Raw genomic sequence first — 19,402 nt, forward strand, 5'->3', positions numbered from 1 at the left:
GATCATCTAGTCCAACCCCCTGCCCCCTAGGGCAGGTTGCACAGGAACGCATCCAGGCAGGTTTTGAATGTCTTCAGAGATGGAGACTCCACCACCTCTCTGGGCAGCCTGTTCCAGTGCTCTGCCACCCTCAAAGTAAAGAAGTTCCTCCTCATGTTTAGGTGGAACTTCCTATGCTCAAGTTTGTGCCTATTACCTCTTGTCCTGTTGCTGGGCACCACTGAAAAGAGCCTGGCCCCATCCTCCTGACACCCACCCTTTAAGTATTTATAAGTGTTGGTAAGATCCCCCCTCAGCCGTCTTTTTTCCAGACTGAAGAGACCCAAATCCCTCAGTTTTTGTTCATAAGAGAGGTGTTTGAGTCCCCTAATCATCTTGGTATCCCTCTGCTGTACCCTCTCCAGCAGTTCCCTGTCCTTCTTGAACTGGGGAGCCCAGAACTGGACACAGTACTCCAGGTGCGGCCTCACCAGGGCAGAGTAGAGGGGGAAGATGACCTCCCTCCACCTGCTGGCCACACTCTTCTTGATGCACCCCAGGATGCCATTGGCCTTTTTGGCCACAAGGGCACATTGCTGGCTCATGGTCATCCTGTTGTCCACCAGGACTCCCAGGTCTCCTTCCACAGAGCTGCTCTCCAGCAGGTCAGCCCCCAACCTGTACTGGTGCAGGGGGTTATTCCTCCCCAGGTGCAGCACCCTACACTTGCCCTTGTTGAATTTCATAAGGTTCCTCTCTGCCCAACTCTCCAGCCTGTCCAGGTCTCTCTGGATGGTGGCACAGCCTTCCGGTGTGTCAGCCACCCCTCCCAGTTTTGTATCATCAGCAAACTTGCTGAGGGTGCACTCTATCCCCTCATCCAGGTCATTGATGAATGTATTGAAGAGGACTGGACCCAGTACTGACCCCTGGGGAACACCACTCATCACTGACCTCCAACTAGACTCTGCCCCTAATCACGACCCTCTGAGCTCTGTCTTTCAGCCAGTTATCTATCCACCTTACTGCCTGTTCATCAAGCCCGCTTTTCCTAAGCTTCCCTATGAAGATGTTGTGGGAGACCGTGTTGAACGCCTTGCTGAAGTCAAGGTAGACAACATCCACTGCCCTTCCCTCATCTATCCATCCAGTTATGCCATCATAGAAGACTATCACATTAGTCAGACATGATTTCCCCTTGGTGAATCCATGTTGACTACTACTGATAGCTTTCTTTTCCTCCACGTGCCTTGAGATGATGCCCAGAACGAGCTGTTCCATCATCTTTCCAGGGATGGAGGTGAGGCTGACCAGCCCGTAGTTCCCCAGCTCCTCCTTCTTGCCTTTTTTGAAGACTGGAGTGACATTGGCCTTCCTCCAGTCCTCAGGCACCTCGCCTGTTCTCCAGGACCTTTCAAAGATGATGGAGAGCGGCCCAGCAATGACTTCCGCCAGCTCCCTCAGCACTCTTGGGTGCATCCCATCGGGGCCCATGGACTTGTGAATATCTAATTGATCTAATTGATCCCTCACTCGATCCTCCTCAACCCAAGGGAAGTCTTCGTCTTTCCCCGTTACTTCCCCCAATGCCTGGGACTCCTGAGGGCTGGGCTGAGCAGTAAAGACTGAAGCAAAGAAGGCATTCAGTAACTCTGCCTTCTCTGCATCCTCCATCAGCATGGCTCCTGGTTCATTCAACAGTGGGCCCACAACTTCTCTGGTCTTCCTTTTGCTTCCAATATGCTCGTAGAAGCCCTTCCTGCTGAGCTTGACATCCCTGGCCAGATTTAATTCCAAGGCAGCCTTGGCTTTCCTTGTTTCATCCCTGCACGCTCTGGCAGCATTCTTGTAATCCTCCCAAGGGGTCAGTCCCTTCTTCTACTTATTGTAGACTTCCTTCTTCCACTTGAGCTTTTTCAGAAGCTCCCTGCTCAACCATGCAGGTCTCCTGCGTTCCTTGGCCGATTTCTTTCTCTTAGGGATGCAATATGTAGATATTATAAAGTACTTGTCCCTCAGTGGGGATGTTGTAGTACAGGCAGTCTCTGAAAGATTAGAAGAGGTTGGATGTTAAGCTATGCAAAGGCTGGTAAGTGGGAGGGGAAAAAAAAAAAGGAGAAAAAGGATATGTTTTTGTTGTACGCACACCGTTGCTTTAATTAAATTTCTAATATTCACTTCAGAATTAAAAAAAGAATGAAGAACTTTAACCTGAAACACCCACATAATATCAGAATACCAATAAGAAAAGAAAAAGGGTATGGGGGAGCTTGAGAGCTTACTTTATTTCCTGTAACATTCTCTTCTCCAATTTCATGACGTACCAGTTCAACCTGCCCGATGTCTTTCCACTGCTTGGCCAGGATTCCCTCAACTTAAGAAAATAAAAGCCACTTGCTCCCCTAAATTATTAGTTACAAAATTTACAAGCTCAGTGTTAAAGTGATTGTTTGCAGATGCAGAATCATGCTACTACTTACATGGTAGGTTAAGGAGGAAGCTTTAAAAGTGTTGTCCAATTGCAATCTTCTTGTTATGATTGTTTTTGCAGATTACCAATGGAACATTAGATGTAAAAACGCTGATGAAGACATGGATTCTGCATAAAGGATTTCCTTTAGTTACTGTTGTTCGACAGGGAAAGAATATTTCTGTACAACAAGAGAAATTTTTGTATCATATGGAAACAGAAAATTGGACATCAGACGCAAGGTTATTACCATCTTGATAGTTTTTATCCATTAAAATCTACCTGCAGATATCTTTCTTGTATCTTGTGCGTCTCTCTCACTTGTATTCAGAGGTTCTAGTATTTTCTTTGAAGTAATAGAGAATTTAGCACAAAAATTCACAATAATAACTGCCTGAAGATCCATGTCTATTTCCACCCAAGCACCTGGTAAAAATCTGTGGCGTCCTTTTTAAGCTGAGTTTCTTATTTGGATCCTTTCCAGAAGCTTTTAAGCTTGAGATGATGAGTTGTGGTAAATAGTAGAATGAATTCTTCACATTTTTTAATACTAAAAGGCAGATCTCACAGGTAAAGTTTTCTTTTAATTTCAGAAAGTTTTGTGTGGTTAATGAGAAGCTGAAGGTAGGCAGGTTGCAGAAGTTTGCAGAATTTACAGATGCATATGTCTTACTTTAGAGTTTCTACTCCTTCCTGCCAAAATTCAGTGTGCATCTTGGGCTTTGTTAGAGGAAAGTAGAGAAGCTAGAATCAAAGCTTTCTTGGCTTAAAAGTTTTAAGATGGCACTAATGCATGACAGCAAATGGCTGAATAAATAAGAGAGGCAACATCCATTGTACCAAAAACTAAGAGAGGAGTATATATGCAAATGCTGAAGAAGCAAAGATGTGGCAGTTTCTAATTGTAAAAATGAATTTTCTGCAAATATGTCTTATATTATGAACCTTACTATATTTTGTAACAAACAAAAATACGTAAGTTTGAATCCTTTTTAGATTTTGGTTGGTTTTAGCCAGTTGTTTGAAGTTTTAATGGAAACAAAGTACTTTACATGATCTTGCAGAATCAGACCTGTGAAAGGAATTTGTCTCTTGAAGTGTTGGAAGTTACAGCGTTTTGTTTTATTTTGGTTATGTAGAGGAAGGAGAGTGATATGTGATTGAAAGGTGAGGGAAAAAGGGAAGGATTGTTAGGCTTAATTATTCTTCTGTTTCTAGTGGATGTCACTTTGGGGAGTGCATGAAAAGCTTTTGAAGAAGGGTGCTCTGTGTGAGTCATACACAGAAGGGGTCCCTGACAGAATTGGAATGCGTATGTGCAACTTGTTTCATCTCACTCAAAGTTGTGTTTTCTCTAAATAATCAATTCCTTATCACCATTATGAGTCATGATAGCATTTATTCTTCCAGCTTGCTGAATACTGGCTGAATTTCTGATACAGCCAGAGATTTCCTGTCCATATGGCTTTGGACAAGCTACTTATCATGCTGGAACTGAGGAAGAAGTACTAGGAGATGTCCCTCAGGGGTCCATATAGGGACCACCACTGTTTTGTTTCTTTGTCAATAACATAGACAGCGGGATTGAGTGCACCCTCAGCAAGTCTGCAGCTGGCACCAGTCTGAGTGTTGTGGTTAATGTGCCTGAGGGATGGGATGCCAGTCAGAGGGACCCGGACAAGCTCGAGAAGTGGGCCCATGTGAACATCATGATGTTCAACAAGGCCAAGTACTAGGTCCTGCACCTGGGTCAGGGCAACCCCTGGCATCAATACAGGCTGGGGGATAAAGGGATTGAGAGCAGCCCTGCTGAGAAGGACTTGGGGTACTGGTGGATGAAATCTGGACATGGACCAGCAATGTGCACTTGCAGCCCAGAAGGCCAACCTTATCCTGGGCTGCATCAAAAGAAGTGTGGCCAGCAGGTTGAGGGAGGTGGTTCTCCCTACCCCGCTCCACTCTGGTGAGACCGCACCTGATACTGGTAGCTGTGGGAGTACTCAGTACAAGAAAGACATGGACCTGTTGGAGTGGGTCCAGATGAGGGCCACAAAAATGATCAGAAGGAGGGAACACCTCTCCTATGAAGACAGGCTGAGAGAGTTGGGGTTGTTCAGCCTGGAGGAGAGAAGGCTCTGGGGAGACCTTATTGTGTGTGGCCTTTCAATACTTAAATGGGGCTTGTAAGAAAGATAGGTACAAACATTTTAGCAGGGCCTGTTGTGGTAGAATAAGGGGTATTGGTTTTAAACTAAAGGGGGGTAGATTCAGATTAGATATAAGGAAGAAATTTTTTGCGATGAGGGTGGTGAGACACTGGAACAGGTTGCCCAGAGAGGTGGTAGAGGCCCCATTTCTGGAAGCATTCAAGGTCAGGTTGGAAGGGATTCTGAGCAACATGATCTAGTTGAAGATATCCCTGCTCATTGTAGAGGCCTTGGATTAGGTGACCTTTGAAGGTCCCTTCCAACACAAACCAGTCTCTGATTCTATGAATTTTTCCCACTTGTCAATGTGGTGGGAATAAAAAAAGAATTGCTGTACATGCTCTAAATGTATTCTTTTATCTTATTCTGATTATATGAATGGGATTTGTACTTTATTTAATTTTACACAGCATGCAGTGGTTCTAATACTACTAAGATATTAAAATGCTTAAATTTTAAGAAAAAACAAACCAAACCTTTCAAGACAAATAATATGTGTTTAATATGTCAGTAAACGTTTGCTTTCCTTTGCAGTTATCTGTGGCATATTCCTCTCACCTACATAACTAGTAGCTGCAACTTTACCCATTGTACTAATGCATATTTACTGGACCAGAAGTCAGGTATGTGGCTCAAAACTTCTGTAGCAAGTTACTTAAGTGTTACAGATTCCTGATCTTTCTGAGTGCACACTTGCATAAGATGTGAAGATGAAAGCATATGTAGTACAAAATAATTACACAGATCTGAAGCCAAGCACTACTGGTGGTGTCATCATTAGAGTGTTGGTCTTTTCTTCCCAGTGCACGCACAAACTCTCTCAAACTGCATGTCCTTTAGAGAGTGAGTAATGGGAGAGCTGCTCTGCCAGTGTACTGAAAAGTGAGGAACTCACTTTCTACTGAAATATTATTTATTTTCTTTAATGGTGTAAGAAAATATTGAATCTGTAACACTTTAAGTTTTTTAGAATGCTGTTGTAGATCTTGAAACCCTTAGATCTTTTCACATAAACTTTGGTTTTGCTGCAGTGGCTAGTTTGAATCCTAAATTGTTAGTCTATGGGTTTGTTTTTTTTTTTTATTCAGACGTGTTTTTTTCCTTGCCAAGTGAATAGTTACTATACACTTTTATATAGTATCGTGCTAAAAATCACTTTGGCCGTCTCTTTCCATTGACATGAATGGGTTTTTGCATTTTATTGATGCTGGTCTGACTCATCACCTTACGTCTGCTGATGTATTTTCTTCTCCCCTGTAAAAGTTACTACTCAGTACATTTAGCTGGCAATTATTTTTAATTAATAAGCCTATCTCACACCTCTACTTTTTGAAATAAAACTATACAAATTTAAAATTAAATTCTTAGATCTGATCTTGACATTTTTACTGTGTACTGATTTTTATGAACTGCCACCCATCTAAAATGACTTTAGAAGTACTATAATTAAAGTAAGTCTTTTTGGTTTATGTCATTCTGACTTTGGTTTTACAAAGCCTTCAAGTTATTCCTGGCTTTTTTCATTTGAGATGGAGTTTTAGAAAAAAATATTATGAATTGTCAGAATGGAAAACTAAAGCTGTTTAATGGAATGTTTTCTTCATTTTACTAGAACTAATAGGCAAGTAGCCTGATTTCGTAATTTTTGTTTCACCTTAAATGACCCTGTTGGTGGTCTCATGTTCATCATACTAATTCCTATTCACTGTAGAACCTTGGATGTGGAGGATATGAGAGTAGGAGAGATGTACAAAAGCGTTTGGGGTAGAATATTTCTACCATTTCAAAGGCATTGTAGGTGCTATGCAAATTGTTGGTTTTGGCAAGAGTTATAGAATCAACTGAAATTAAGAACTTTTTCCCAAAGCCTCTCTTCTTGTACCTAGTTGACTCTGAAACTAGAATGTGGCCTGTCATCTACTTAATGCTGTCTCCATTTCTCTATTTCTTTATATGACATGTGTAACTGTTCTTTATATACATATGGAAGTGGGCAGAGAGTTTTTCAAGGAGGTTGTTTTAAAGGAGGACTGAACAGGAGAAAATTTACTGCACTAAATAATTAACTGCGTAAGTACAACTCGGAGCAAATCCTGATACTATTCATTCAATCAGATGTAGGAAGAAGTACAACCTGGAATTTTGGAGCCTTCTTGTGAAAACTTTGTACTTGGCTATTCCTCCTTCATACTAGGGGGAGCTAGTGAGTGGAAAAGGATTTATTGACTCTCTGGAACCAGTCTGCATCATAGATTTGGATTTGAATGAACAGTTGCTAAATTTTTGTTTCTGCTGCTAATTGGTTGGTTGTCTGCCTATTAGCTGTCATTGAACTTCCGGAAGAGGTGGAATGGATAAAATTCAATGTGGACATGAACGGATACTACATAGTACACTATGCTGAAGACTGGAAAACGCTGATTGATCTGTTGAAAAATAACCACACTGCTTTGAGTCCTAAAGACAGAGCAAATTTGATTAACAATATCTTCAACCTTGCAGGGTAAGACTTTTATATTAGAAAACATAGTTAATATGTGTTTATAGTTTTTTCCACGTGAAAGAGGATTATATTCTAGAGAAGCCTGCTTCAAAGAAGTTTTAATTCAGTCTTTATTAGCCTATTGAAACTGTTCACTAATATCTTTTTTGAAGTTATTTTAGTGATGCTTCCATATTGGTCTTAGATGTTATCTCCCTGTTGTTTATAGCAGCATCCTTTATTTGCATCATAAAGAGACACGCGATAGCTTCCATTTCTGGAAGACACTGCTTTCCTTAGTGTTCAATAATCTGTTGAGCATACTGTTTTCCTGTACTCTGTCAATGAGTGCTTCACTTCAGAGAAGCAAGCTATTTGCCTGTCAATTTTTTACTGGCTCCCTCTCTTGTCTTTCACCGCTGCTGTCAGACGAGGTGAGGCTGAGTGTTCTGGGTAGCCTCTTTGTCAGCTGCTTCCTGTATGTGAGTACTCTCATTTATGATAAATATTTTCAGACATTATTGTCACACTTCCTTACCTATTTTAATTTTTGTTAACTGTACACATGTTAGTGGCCAATATTGCTTTGTTTGCTATCTTACTAAAGTTATAATACAAAAAACTCTACATTGAAAGTGTTTCTTATGTTACTCCCTCTATTCACCTATTCCTCTGTTAATGTAATGGAGAGCATCACTTCTGATCTTGTTTCAGGGAGTGCTTTTGATTTGGGAGCCATTTTAATGTTTGTATTCATTGACCTATAGTCTAGGAAGAGAGTCTCTGGAAAAGGCCTTTGAGCTGATTGAATACCTTAACAAGGAGAGCAGCACTGCACCACTCACTCAAGCTTTGTTTCAGCTGAGTCTTATATACAGCCTTTTAGAGAAAAAGGGTGAACAACATCTGGCAGCACGAGTCATGGTATGTCTTAGTTTTCTGGAAATTATAATTTGACGTAATTAGCTGTAATGTTCTTTATAGTTACATTATCTTTTTAAGTGTTGACTGTTGAACCGTTATCTCACTAAATTGCATGGGGATTCTAGATGGTTGCTAGTCTTGCCTGCTTTTGTTAAGTAGTAATGATCTCTTTCTGAAATACTAAATTTTTTGGGATTGACTTCCCCCCTATCCACCCTCCCATCCCCTAGCCCCCTACCCCTGCCCGCAGTGTTTTGTAGAGAGTGTAATGCAGTGGGAACCCAGTGGTGCCTGGGGATTTGCTATAGCGGCTATAAAGGTCAATGTAGAACAGATATGTAATTAAACAGAGTCCATGACTTTTTTTTAGCACAGAAAATTTATTTCCAAAATTATTAGAGTGGCTGGAGATCATAGATCTAATTGCTTTGTATAAAGGCAATGGAAAAAACCAACTATTTTCTGGAAAAATAGGAACATATGAATGGTTGTCATTGTCCCATTCCAGCTGTGCGGTAGATTAGCACGATACAGTGCTACAGGCTTAGCAATGAAATCAACATCGTAGCCTCAGTTCTTGCTGAGGAAATGTCTTTCATTTCTCTATTTACCTTCTTATTAGGAAACCTCCTCTATATTCATCTACAGGTTTAAAATGATCCTTGCTGCTTTACATTGTAGTACATCAGCAAAGGGATTTAGTCTAGAAGGAAAATTATTAAATGGTTAGATAAAATAGCAGATGTTTTTCTTTATACTAGGTAAGGGTAATTAGTGTGTGCTTAAGGAAACATAAGAAACAAAAAACCCCACTACTATAATAATTTTATTTATTTAGTATTTATTCAAAAGTTTTACGGATCTGCTCTAATAAACAGCCCAAGCTATGGTTTGCAATGCAGTGTCTATGAGGTTATATTTAAGTTCAAGTGTTTCAGCTGAGATGCATACCTCGTTAGGCACCTAGCTGTGGTTTTGGCAAGCTACAAAACTACAAATATGAATCGTGTTCAGCCTATAGATAAAGGTTTGTTTGTTTGTGCTAAACTAAGGTGTATTAACTGTTACTTGGTGGAGCTAAAAGCAAGTAAACATACAGGAGTTGTAGTTAGTTGCGATAGTAAGCTGACTACGTACAAGCCTGAACTGTCGCTCGAAGAGTAGTCTTCAGTTTCCACGTGCAATTTAAGATGTAGCCGTGGCCCATCTTTCAGATCTGTGTGGTATCTGATATTTATTCACACAGATAAGAAATGGTATGTAAATGTAAATTGGAATAGATAGATGAAAAACTACTATTTTTACCTTCCACACTTCTAAAACTTAATTTTATTTTTTTTTCTTTTTTAAACTAGTTTTGTATATAGAACATCCTCTTGGGAAGAATTAGCTATTGCTAATAATTTTTCCTCCTTTAGTATAGAATAGAGCACCTGCTTGGTGATAAAATTGATCAACAGGCTTGGACAGATGATGGGACCCTTTCTGAACGAGAGTTACGGTCAACACTGCTAACTTTTGCCTGCATCCATGGTATAAGAAACTGTAGAGCAACTGCCACTGAGATGTTTGAGAAGTGGATGAAGTCTAATGGAACAATGAGGTACCACAAAAACTGGGCTTCCACTTTTTGGGGGAAAAAACCCCAACAAACAAAACAAACCAAAAAATCCCCACACCACCACCACCAACTGAATATTGGTAAAGCATGTCATTCTGTCTTTTATTGTTCCTCATGTAGAAGTAGTTGCTGTTTTAAGACGAGAGGGAGAACTGTGCTAGAATTTAAGACTTTGTCTGCAGTTTCATTAAGTGTGACTGCAAAACCAGCTACAGATTGCTTCCATCTGCATTTCCCAAGATGCATGCTCAAGTAGGATTACTTAGTAGCAACGTCAAAGAATACCTGTTTATTTTGCAGAATTCATTCTGCTCTGGTTTCATGTGCATTTTTGAGACATAGAAAATTACTCAGATTTTTGTACAGTTTACTGTGCTTTCATGTGACTAATAAGATTTGCTTTTTCCCAGTGACTTAAAGTATTAGATTGGCATGAATTGAGTCCTGCAAAATTACAATTGCTACAGAATTAAAGTGCTCAGAAGACAGGCATCTTTTTCAAGCTAATCTTTTCATTTTGTGACTTTTCTTCCTTCTTTTCTCAGATGAGCATTTTTATGTCCCCCTTTTGTTTGTTTGTTTTGGGTTTTTTTGTTGTTTTGTTTTGTTATTGGTTTTGTTTTTCCCTGTAGTCTGCCTAGTGATGTTATGAAAGCCATATTTACAGCTGGAGCCAAATCTAGTGATGGCTGGGAATTCCTCCTAAAGATGTACTCCTCTTCAGTTTCTGAAGCAGAGAAAAGCAAAATGATTGAAGCCTTGGCCAGCACGGAAGATGTCAGAAAGCTGATCTGGTATGAAGGACCCAAAAAGTTGTATACTGTGTAAATTAAGAGCGTTAAAATATTTGAAAAAAATGCATTGCCTTTTTGTATCATGGAAAAAAATTCTGATTCCTAAAGAAAATGTATCCACATGTTTAGTACAGGCCTTCCATAAACATGAAGAACCTGATAGTTTTCACTTAAAAATAATCTACGTAACAGAATAGCTCAAAAGGCCAAATTCTTAATACACATAGGGAGAAAACAATTGAACTTAAAGGCTTTGCACTACTGGTAACACAAAATTGCAGATTTTGTGGTAAAGGTAACAAAATCGAACATTGTTCTATGGGATCTTATAAGATTGGTCTGTATTTATAACCAAGATTGTACCTATTTGAGTTTTTTGGGGGGGGTGGTTTTTTTTCCTTTTCTTTTTTTTTTTCTTTCTTTGGGTGAAATTTTGACCTTATATTGTGCTCAAGCACCTCTCTATAGACCAAATCTCAGTACTGCGTGGAGGACACCAAGGTTGTCCTGCCAGATGGTTCTTGTTATAGCTTTCCTCTCTCAGATTTTCAATGTATTATGTTTTCAAGTTGTTAGAGTTTACTTCATCTTTTCCACCAACAATGAAAATTCAGATACTCGGTTTAGAGCGAAGGTCACTCTGATACTTGGAAACTAAAGCTAAGTGCCTACAGTGTTTATAAAATGGAGCATCAGTGTGTTCCAGATGCCACAAGTTGCTTGTTGTTTGGTCTGTTATATAATCTTTTCCATCTAATTCAGAAGTATCAGGAGAATCATGTGAAGATACGAATAGATGTTTTTTTCTTGTCCCTTTTCATACGCTTTGTCTTTTAGGTTAATGCAGAACAGCCTTGAAGGAGAAGTCATCAGGGCACAGGAACTTTCACATATCATAGCAACTGTTAGCCAGAGTTTGCCTGGGTATTTGCTGGCCTGGGACTTTGTCAAAGAGAACTGGAAAAAGCTTACACGAAAGTAAGGCTTTTGATGTAGCTGAAACTTCACACTGGCAGTGGCAAAAGTACCTGTTTGTTTCTTTCAAGTGCAAGATAATAAATACTTGGATTCCTATAAGAAGATTTGTATTAAAATTGTAAAGCCTGTTTTAAAATCTGATTTTACAAAGATAACTTGGAACATAAACTTCGTAGTCTAACCAGTAGTTGATGGGACTTCGGACGCTCTTAGACCCTCACAGGAGTTCTAAAAAAATCTTGATTTGAATTTCTCTTAAAAGGATGCTGTCTCTAAGATAATTGCTGCAGATGCAAGGTGTTTATGTGGATCAAATGCATTCAAAAACAGGCCCAGGGAATTCATTCAGCATTTATTTTTTTTGCTTTTTCACATCAATCCCAAAACCAAATAATCAAAAAATCCTACTTCTTTAGAAATACATATTCTTCTTAACTGGCCTTTAAGGGTACCCAGCAGGAGAGCTGGCCTGCAAGTCTTCAAAAAGCTAACAGTACATGGAAAACCATGTTTCTAAATCCTAGTTTTGAATTGAAACAGTTTCGTGTTGCTAAAAAAGCTTTCTTCTGGATGAAAATTTCTGCTCTAGCAAGCTCTTAGTAACCAATTTACAAAATTACTTTGCTTGAAATGAAATCTGGTTGCAAATTCAGTTACCGTAGAGTTTCATAGAATCATAGAATAATTTGTGTTGGAAGGGACCTTTAAAGGTCATCTAATCCAAGCCCTCTACAATGAGCAGGGATATCTTCAACTAGATCACATTGCTCAGAATCCCTTCCAACCTGACCTTGAATGTTTCCAGGGATGGGGCCTCTACCACCTCTCTGGGCAACCTGTTCCAGTGTCTCACCACCCTCACAGTAAAGATTTTCTTCCTAATACCTAATCTAAATCTCCCTTCTTTCAGTTTAAAACCATTACTCCTCTTCCTATCACTCCAATCCCTGATAAAGAGTCCCTCCCCATCTGTCCTGTAGGCCCCTCTAGTGTTCCATCCTTCTGACCATTTTTGTGTCCCTCCTCTGGACCTGCTCCAACAGGTCTGTGTCTTTCTTGTACTGAGGACTCACACATCTGGATGCAGCATCCCAGATGGGGTCTCCCCAGAGCAGAGCAGAGGGAGAGAATCACCTCCCTCAACCCGCTGGCCATACTTCTTTTGATGACGGTTGGCAATACATACCACAAGTCCGGTCTTGGTATTCAGTTCTTTGCTATTTGAACTATGATGGAAGTTTGAAAATTTTCCATGTCTTTTGCTCTGAAGTTCAATTTTTAGAGCAATTAGGGAACTAGAGGCTTGGACTTCTAAGACCTTGTATCTCTTTTGATAAATGAGATATGTAAACTTGAATTTAAGTACTTTTAATGATTTGCAACTACTAAACCAAAAAAGTAGAAATAAGAATATGTACATATACTGAACCTGCATCTTAAAGTGGCTCCTAGTTAAAAATAACTTCTTTGTTTGCATTTCAGGTTTCACCTAGGCTCATATACTATCCAGAATATCATTAGTTGGTCAACTTCTCAGTTTGCAACAAAGGCACATCTGCTTGAGGTTGGTACCTTAATCTATGAGAAAGCAATATTTTCTAGTGCTAATTTCATTTAATTGAGGGATTAGGACAACACGTTATTTCTGTCCTTGAGGCCTGTTTGCAAGGATATACATCTTTCTGTTGCTTTCTGTTGATTTCCCTATTTCACTCATGGCAAATATATACATAAAGATATTGAAGATTACGTACTGAGTCTGTGGCAGAGTTATGTATAGAGTTGAACCCAGTTATGTTTATACTGTTTTGTTTTCCTGTTCACTGGAACACACTCTCTCCCAAAATAATGATTTGGTCTAGATAAAATTTTGGTCTAGATTTTGAAAACAAGCTCTACTTTCTCCATGTGCATCTGGAATGTCAAGGAGTGCCATAAAAAATGCTTTATGTTATTTTTGCTGTCAACAAACCCAAGGAGCTATTGTGGAGGTTGGGTATCAGCTTAGAGCTGGTTAATAGAAATCTCTGTTGTCTTCCCTAACAAGACATTGACTTTAATGTCAAGAATGGTTTGTGGTTTAGTCTAATATTTTCATTCAGATAATTTGGTAGAGATAGCTGTTTATGATTTCATCTATAGTATTTTAAGTGTTAGCATTGACAATTATAATGATGAGTGGGAGTGGGGATCATTACGGATTGCTGGAGGGTTCATTGCAACCATCGGTTTTTTGTCACAGAACAACACTCCTTTTCCAGAACTCTGAGTACTCTGTGATTGCTCTGTGATGAATACGATAAGTGAATGTTTGTTTATTGGTGAAATAATTTATTGAAATCAAATGAGTTACTGCTGCAGTTCTTATTAAAATTGATTTCCTTGCATTTTGGGAACTCTTTTGAGAGGTTTGCCTACTGCATAGGTACAAGTGATTCTTGCGAATGGATTTCCTGCAACATCTGTGTAGCCTTTGCTTCCAAACCTATCTGTGTGGCCAGTGTTGATTTTAACTAACATTTTCTTTTTCTTTCTTTTCTATTGCTATGCAGGTGAAGTCATTTTTTGAGTCAAAATCAGAGGAGAGCTCTCAACTGCGTTGTGTAAAAGAGGCAATTGACACAATTCAGTTCAATATTCAGTGGATGGAGCGGAACTTAGCAAAGCTACAAAAACTGCTGTAGTGTGCATAATGCTGTGGTGTGTCAGCCATTTAGGAGCTCTGTGGGCAGTTGCTGTGTTGCTTTTACAAAACCCAGGGTGAAACCAGGCATCGCTGCAGCATTGTTTGCACTATTAAGGAATCTAGATAGCTCAGGGCATGTCTCAGATAAATTTTTATTTTCCTTGGAGCATTTATGAGCAAGATGTAAGTATTTATTCTGAAACTGTTTTCATCTATAGACCAAACATCTGCACAAATTATTAAATATGAGTTTATATTTGAAACATACACCCTTCCAGTTGGAGTTGTGTTGTAGTTTCTTAGCAGTGGGTTAATATTGACAATCAGTGTCAGAAAGAAAGAGTTACCATGAACTGTTACTACTTTGCAGATTGCTCCATGAGCAGTAGATTTTTTTAATGCAAAACTGTAGGTGGTTGCCACATTTGTAGATATAGAAGCTGTTGTGAAACAAAATCATACTTCAGATATATAAGTAGTAGTGGATCTTATAAAGTACACCAGTTTGAGGTGAAATAAATAAGGTTCAAATTTTATTTAAGTTTGGATTTTTTATTTTCACAGTATTCCTTAGGAATTACACACACACACAAAAGTAATAATCTCATGCTAATAGTATACACTTTGATGTATTAAGTGGCTGGGTAGTAATATGGAAAACAAAAACCAGATAGCAAAACCAAGTGTTTTAAAGATGGGATTTCAAGAAACACTGATGTGACCTGTGAACTTTTACTTTGAATTTATTCGACATTTTTGAGAATCTCGTCATTAATCATTGAACTGTAATTGATTTTGCTGTATTGATCTATAAGCAACTGCACAAAATGGCAGAAAATCACACAAAATAGGCTCATCTGTTAGACCAACTACTGATTTGTGCCCTCTTGACTACTGATTTTTAATTTCACCACTTGTTGCAGAGGGTCTGCAATTAATAGATATGTCAACCACTTCATTTGACTAAACTTGTTTTTTCCGTGCCTGATAACTTGCATATCACAATATAATTTGTGAACATTGCTCACTCGTTATGACATTAGCTTTAGAAATGCTTCTCATTTGAATTTTAATGATTTGTCCTTCTACTATTGTGAAAATACTTCTGAGAAAAATCTTCAAAGTCTTTTCAAATCTTCAAAGTTCATCCATGCAGTCCTCCTGGCATTTTTGTCTGACTTCCTTTGTTAGGATGCATCTCTCCTGAGCTAACAGAAGGTGATCCTTGACTATTAACCAGCTTCCTTGGGCCCCTCTTCCCTCTGAGGCTTTATTCCATGGTACTCTGCCAAGCAGACCCCTGGAGAGGCTAAAATCTGCTCTCCTGAAGTCCAGGGTAGGGAGCTCACTATGTGCCCTCCTCGCTGCCCTAAGGATCTTGAACTCCACTATTTCATGATCACTGCAGCCAGGGCTGCCCTTGAGCACCACATTCCCCACCAGCCCCTCCTTGTTGGTGAGACCACGCAATGACCATGAAATGGTGGAGAAACCTGGTCTAGTGGGAGGTGTCCCTGCCCCTGGCAGGGGGGTTGGAGCTAGATGATCTTTAGGTCCCTTCCAACCCAAACCATTTTATGATTCTGTGATTTAAAAAAGAGTATCTAAATCCATAGTGTACTACATTAGAAAGGTGAAATGTCTACTGTGCAATCTGCATCTCTTTCAAAAGCAGTGAAAAAGGCCATTTTTGAAGTATAGCATGTATATGCAACACATGCAAGAGTAAACGTACCTTTTTATCTGGAGACCTTTCTATTCATTTCATTACCAATGCACCTTTTGTAGATTCATGCAAGCAAATTCTGACCTGTTGTTTTCTTATCATCATCCAGTTATGTGATCAGTTATAAACTATGATGAAAGCACTAGCAATTAGAAGTTGTACTATTTTAATTGGACTAATTTAATTTCAGCTACTGTAAATTCTAAAGTAGATAATAGTTTGAATTAGAGTTAAATTAGTGGACTTAAAAATTTGTCACAGGGCAATTCAAATTGAATGACTTTATTTATGAAACTGCAGCAAAAGCTGTTTATTTGGTTAGCAAAAATTGTAACCTGTGATTGCTTAAGCCATACCATACTTTTCCCATCTTTTCAGAATACCTGTCAAAACTTCTGGAAAAAAAATTTCCTCATTTTCCAGCTCACGTTTGAATTGCAGATGGCATTTTTAACCTTGAAATTATCAGAAAGAATGTTAGACCTTTAGAGTGTGTAAACACCTGTTTACCCAAAAGGCCTAGAAATGAATAATTTTTACATGCACTGAAGAAGGAACTGACAGTATAAGCATAAATCATACTTCCTTGTAAGTTATGGTATTAGAGTTGTAATTAAGTATGTTCTTGGAATTTTTGTACTACCATATGTTATGGCTTCATTTTCTCCTTTATTTTAAATCTTTGGAATCTCTTCAGAAATATTAGTTCCATCTTTGCATATTTTTGTGTGTGTATATATATATCTATATGTCATCGCTTCTTCTTTCTAGTCACTTCTTCATATTAAATGAGAAGTCAGTAGTAAATGTTCACTTTTCTATCACTTCTGTCCCCTTGCACAGGTTTTACCTCCTCCCTGACTGCAGTGTTGAGGCATATGAAATTTCAAATGGAAAATGTGGAGGAAGATCCCATCTTCCTCCTGATTTCTGCTGTGGAATTTAAAAAATATACTAGTTTATTCAAATATTCTAATGGCAATTATGAGGGAATAGCATGGAGCTGACTTTTAGACAGCAAACTATACAAAGAAAATCTGGAAAGCTGTGGAGTTTGTGGAGGGACCTCCTCCCAGCAGCCTTGTCCCAGCTCCACAACCAGAGCCCAGGTTCCAAACACACACTCGCCAGGTATGGATCCGACACAGAAGTGGCCAGGAGGACTGAAAGCTGTTAGCAGCCTTTGCCTTCCTTTGTCAGTCCCCTCACAGCCCCACAAACACTGGAGATCTGCCCCTGCTCTACCACTTAATCCCCACCTACCCTTTCACCCTCATCAGAGCCCTGCTCCAAAATGGACAACCACCACCTAGGGCTTCCGCACAGAAGTGGCTAGGACTGAAAGCTATTGGTGGCCCTTACTTTCCCTTGGCAGCCCCTTCACAGCCCCACTAACACTGTGGCTCTGTGCCTGCTCTACCACCTAACCCTCAACTACCCCTGTCCCCAGCCTCACCAGAGACCAGCTCCAAAACAAGACACCCACCACCTAAGGTTCCCACACACCTGTGTCCATGTGTTGTGATTTAAACCCAGCCAGCAACTAAGCATCACAGAGGCACTTGCTCACTTTCCCCCATGGGATGGGGGAAGAATAGGAAGGGTAAAAGTAGGAAAGAAAGTCATGGGTTGAGATACAAACAGTTTAAAAAGAAATAATAGTTTAAAAAAGAGAGTTGTAAGGAGAAGAAAAAAAAAATCAGAGAGAGGAAAGAAAGTTAAAACCCAAGAAAGACAAGTGATGCAAATGAAAACAATTGCTCACCACCAACGGACTGATACCTAGCCAGTCCCTGAAAAGTGGACTCCCCCACCAGCCTTTGCCCCCAGTTTTATTGCTGAGCATGACTCTCTGTGGTATGGAATATCCGTTTGGCAATTGGGAGCTGTTGTCCCAACAGTGTTCCCTCCCAACTATTTTTGTACCTCCAACCTACTCACTGGCAGGGCAGTATGAGGAGTAGAAAAGGCCTTGACATTGTATAAGCACTGCTCAGCAGTAACTAAAACATCAAGAGTGTTATCAATGGTAGTGCAACCACAAATCCAGAATGTAGCTCTGTACAAGGTACCATGAAGAAATTTATCTCAGCCAAAGCCAATACATTCTCCACCCCTTATTCCATACCATTTACATCATGTTCAGGTCCCACGTTGTTGCAAAACATCCTCATTAACCACCTCTTCCTCCATAAAATGTTTGTAAAATGCCATACATATCCATAAAATGCTCACTGAGTTCATTTAGGCTTCATCTATTATGGTATTCACTCAGGAAAGGAGATGTGGTGCATTGCGTGGAGTTACTGGGCACCAAAACCAGCTCAAGTTGGGTCACTGCTGCACTTGCACTGCTTATTGTGAGGTTCATCCTTAATTGGTTCAGGTGTTTTCTGCTGTAGTACTTTCTATAACATGCAACTCAAATTACAACAATTTAAAGGTATATCCGTTACTATCTCCACCTCTGGTCCCTTTGGACTGGCAATAAGGTTTAACATCGTGATGAATTCCTCCTCTTGCCTGTAGCCTGGCTAGCAGTGAGAGGTTCCTGCTACAATACCTTTGACATAAGGCGGACACAGCACTGGTGACATACAGCATCGTGTAACACTGCCATCATACAACTCAAATCATGGATTATTTTCACCCAGGACTGAATCACCTTGAGGTACACACTGGACTCCCCCATCCTTCTGCATTTCCCACCAAGTCCTTCATCACTCAGGTCCTTGAGCAAAAACAATCCCATGAATATGTTTGTCCTTTCCTGCGGAAGGAATAACCCAGAGTGTGTTTCTGAACAAGTTCCTTATATGTACTGCAGGAACTTTATCTCCTTCTGCAGTGCTTCAGGGTTTTGAATGGGGAGGGCCAGGTCAACTGGCAGATCCTCTAGTGTTAAGTAGCCAAGTGGCTTCTGCTAAATTTGTATCCCAATGCTTGAATGTCCCAGCACCTGTTGCTCTCTGTAGTTTTTAACAGACCGTTGTATTCAGTTTTCCCAGAGGCTGGTGCGTGATAGGGAATCTCAAACACCCAGTTTGTGTCATGCTCCTTGTCCCAGATGTTTATGAGGTTGTTTTGGAAATGAGTCCTGTTGTCTGATTCAATTCTTTCAGGAGTGCCCTGTCAACATAAAACTTGCTTTTCAAGGCCCAAGATAGTATTTTGGGCAGTGGCGTTGTTCACAGGGTGTTTCCAACCAACCAGTAGTTTCTTCCACTACTGTAAGCACATGGTGCTTGCCACAGTGGTTTCATGGTAGCATGATATAATCAATTTGGCAGGCTTTCCCATATTGATATTTCAGCCATCATCCTCTATACCAAAAAGGCTTTAACCGCTTGGCTTGCTTGCTTATGGCACACGTTTTACATTCATGGATAATCGGTGCAATGGCATCAATGGTCAAGTCCACCCCTTGATGGTGAGCCCATTTGTATGTTGCATCCCTTCCTAAACATTCTGATGTGTCATAGGCCCACTGAGCTATAAATAGCTCACCCTTATGTTCCCAATCCAGATCTAACTG

At 39.9% G+C, this 19,402-nt stretch overlaps 1 protein-coding gene across 2 annotated transcripts in view; it reads left to right on the forward strand.

Annotated features, from left to right (window-relative positions):
* Positions 1-16,674, forward strand: part of LNPEP (leucyl and cystinyl aminopeptidase) — a 62,832-nt gene extending 46,158 nt beyond the window's left edge. For both annotated transcript variants that reach the window (XM_054185207.1, XM_054185208.1), the window contains 9 exons: positions 2,531-2,691; positions 5,191-5,279; positions 6,979-7,159; positions 7,906-8,062; positions 9,481-9,665; positions 10,316-10,477; positions 11,315-11,455; positions 12,938-13,019; positions 14,008-16,674. In XM_054185207.1, coding sequence (XP_054041182.1) covers positions 2,531-2,691; positions 5,191-5,279; positions 6,979-7,159; positions 7,906-8,062; positions 9,481-9,665; positions 10,316-10,477; positions 11,315-11,455; positions 12,938-13,019; positions 14,008-14,139 — 1,290 coding nt within the window. In that variant the 3' untranslated portion in view covers positions 14,140-16,674. The remainder of the gene's footprint in view (positions 1-2,530; positions 2,692-5,190; positions 5,280-6,978; positions 7,160-7,905; positions 8,063-9,480; positions 9,666-10,315; positions 10,478-11,314; positions 11,456-12,937; positions 13,020-14,007) is intronic.
* The last annotated feature ends 2,728 nt before the right edge of the window (positions 16,675-19,402 follow it).

Source organism: Rissa tridactyla, chromosome Z (assembly GCF_028500815.1).
Source record: "Rissa tridactyla isolate bRisTri1 chromosome Z, bRisTri1.patW.cur.20221130, whole genome shotgun sequence".
Lineage (NCBI taxonomy): Eukaryota > Metazoa > Chordata > Aves > Charadriiformes > Laridae > Rissa > Rissa tridactyla.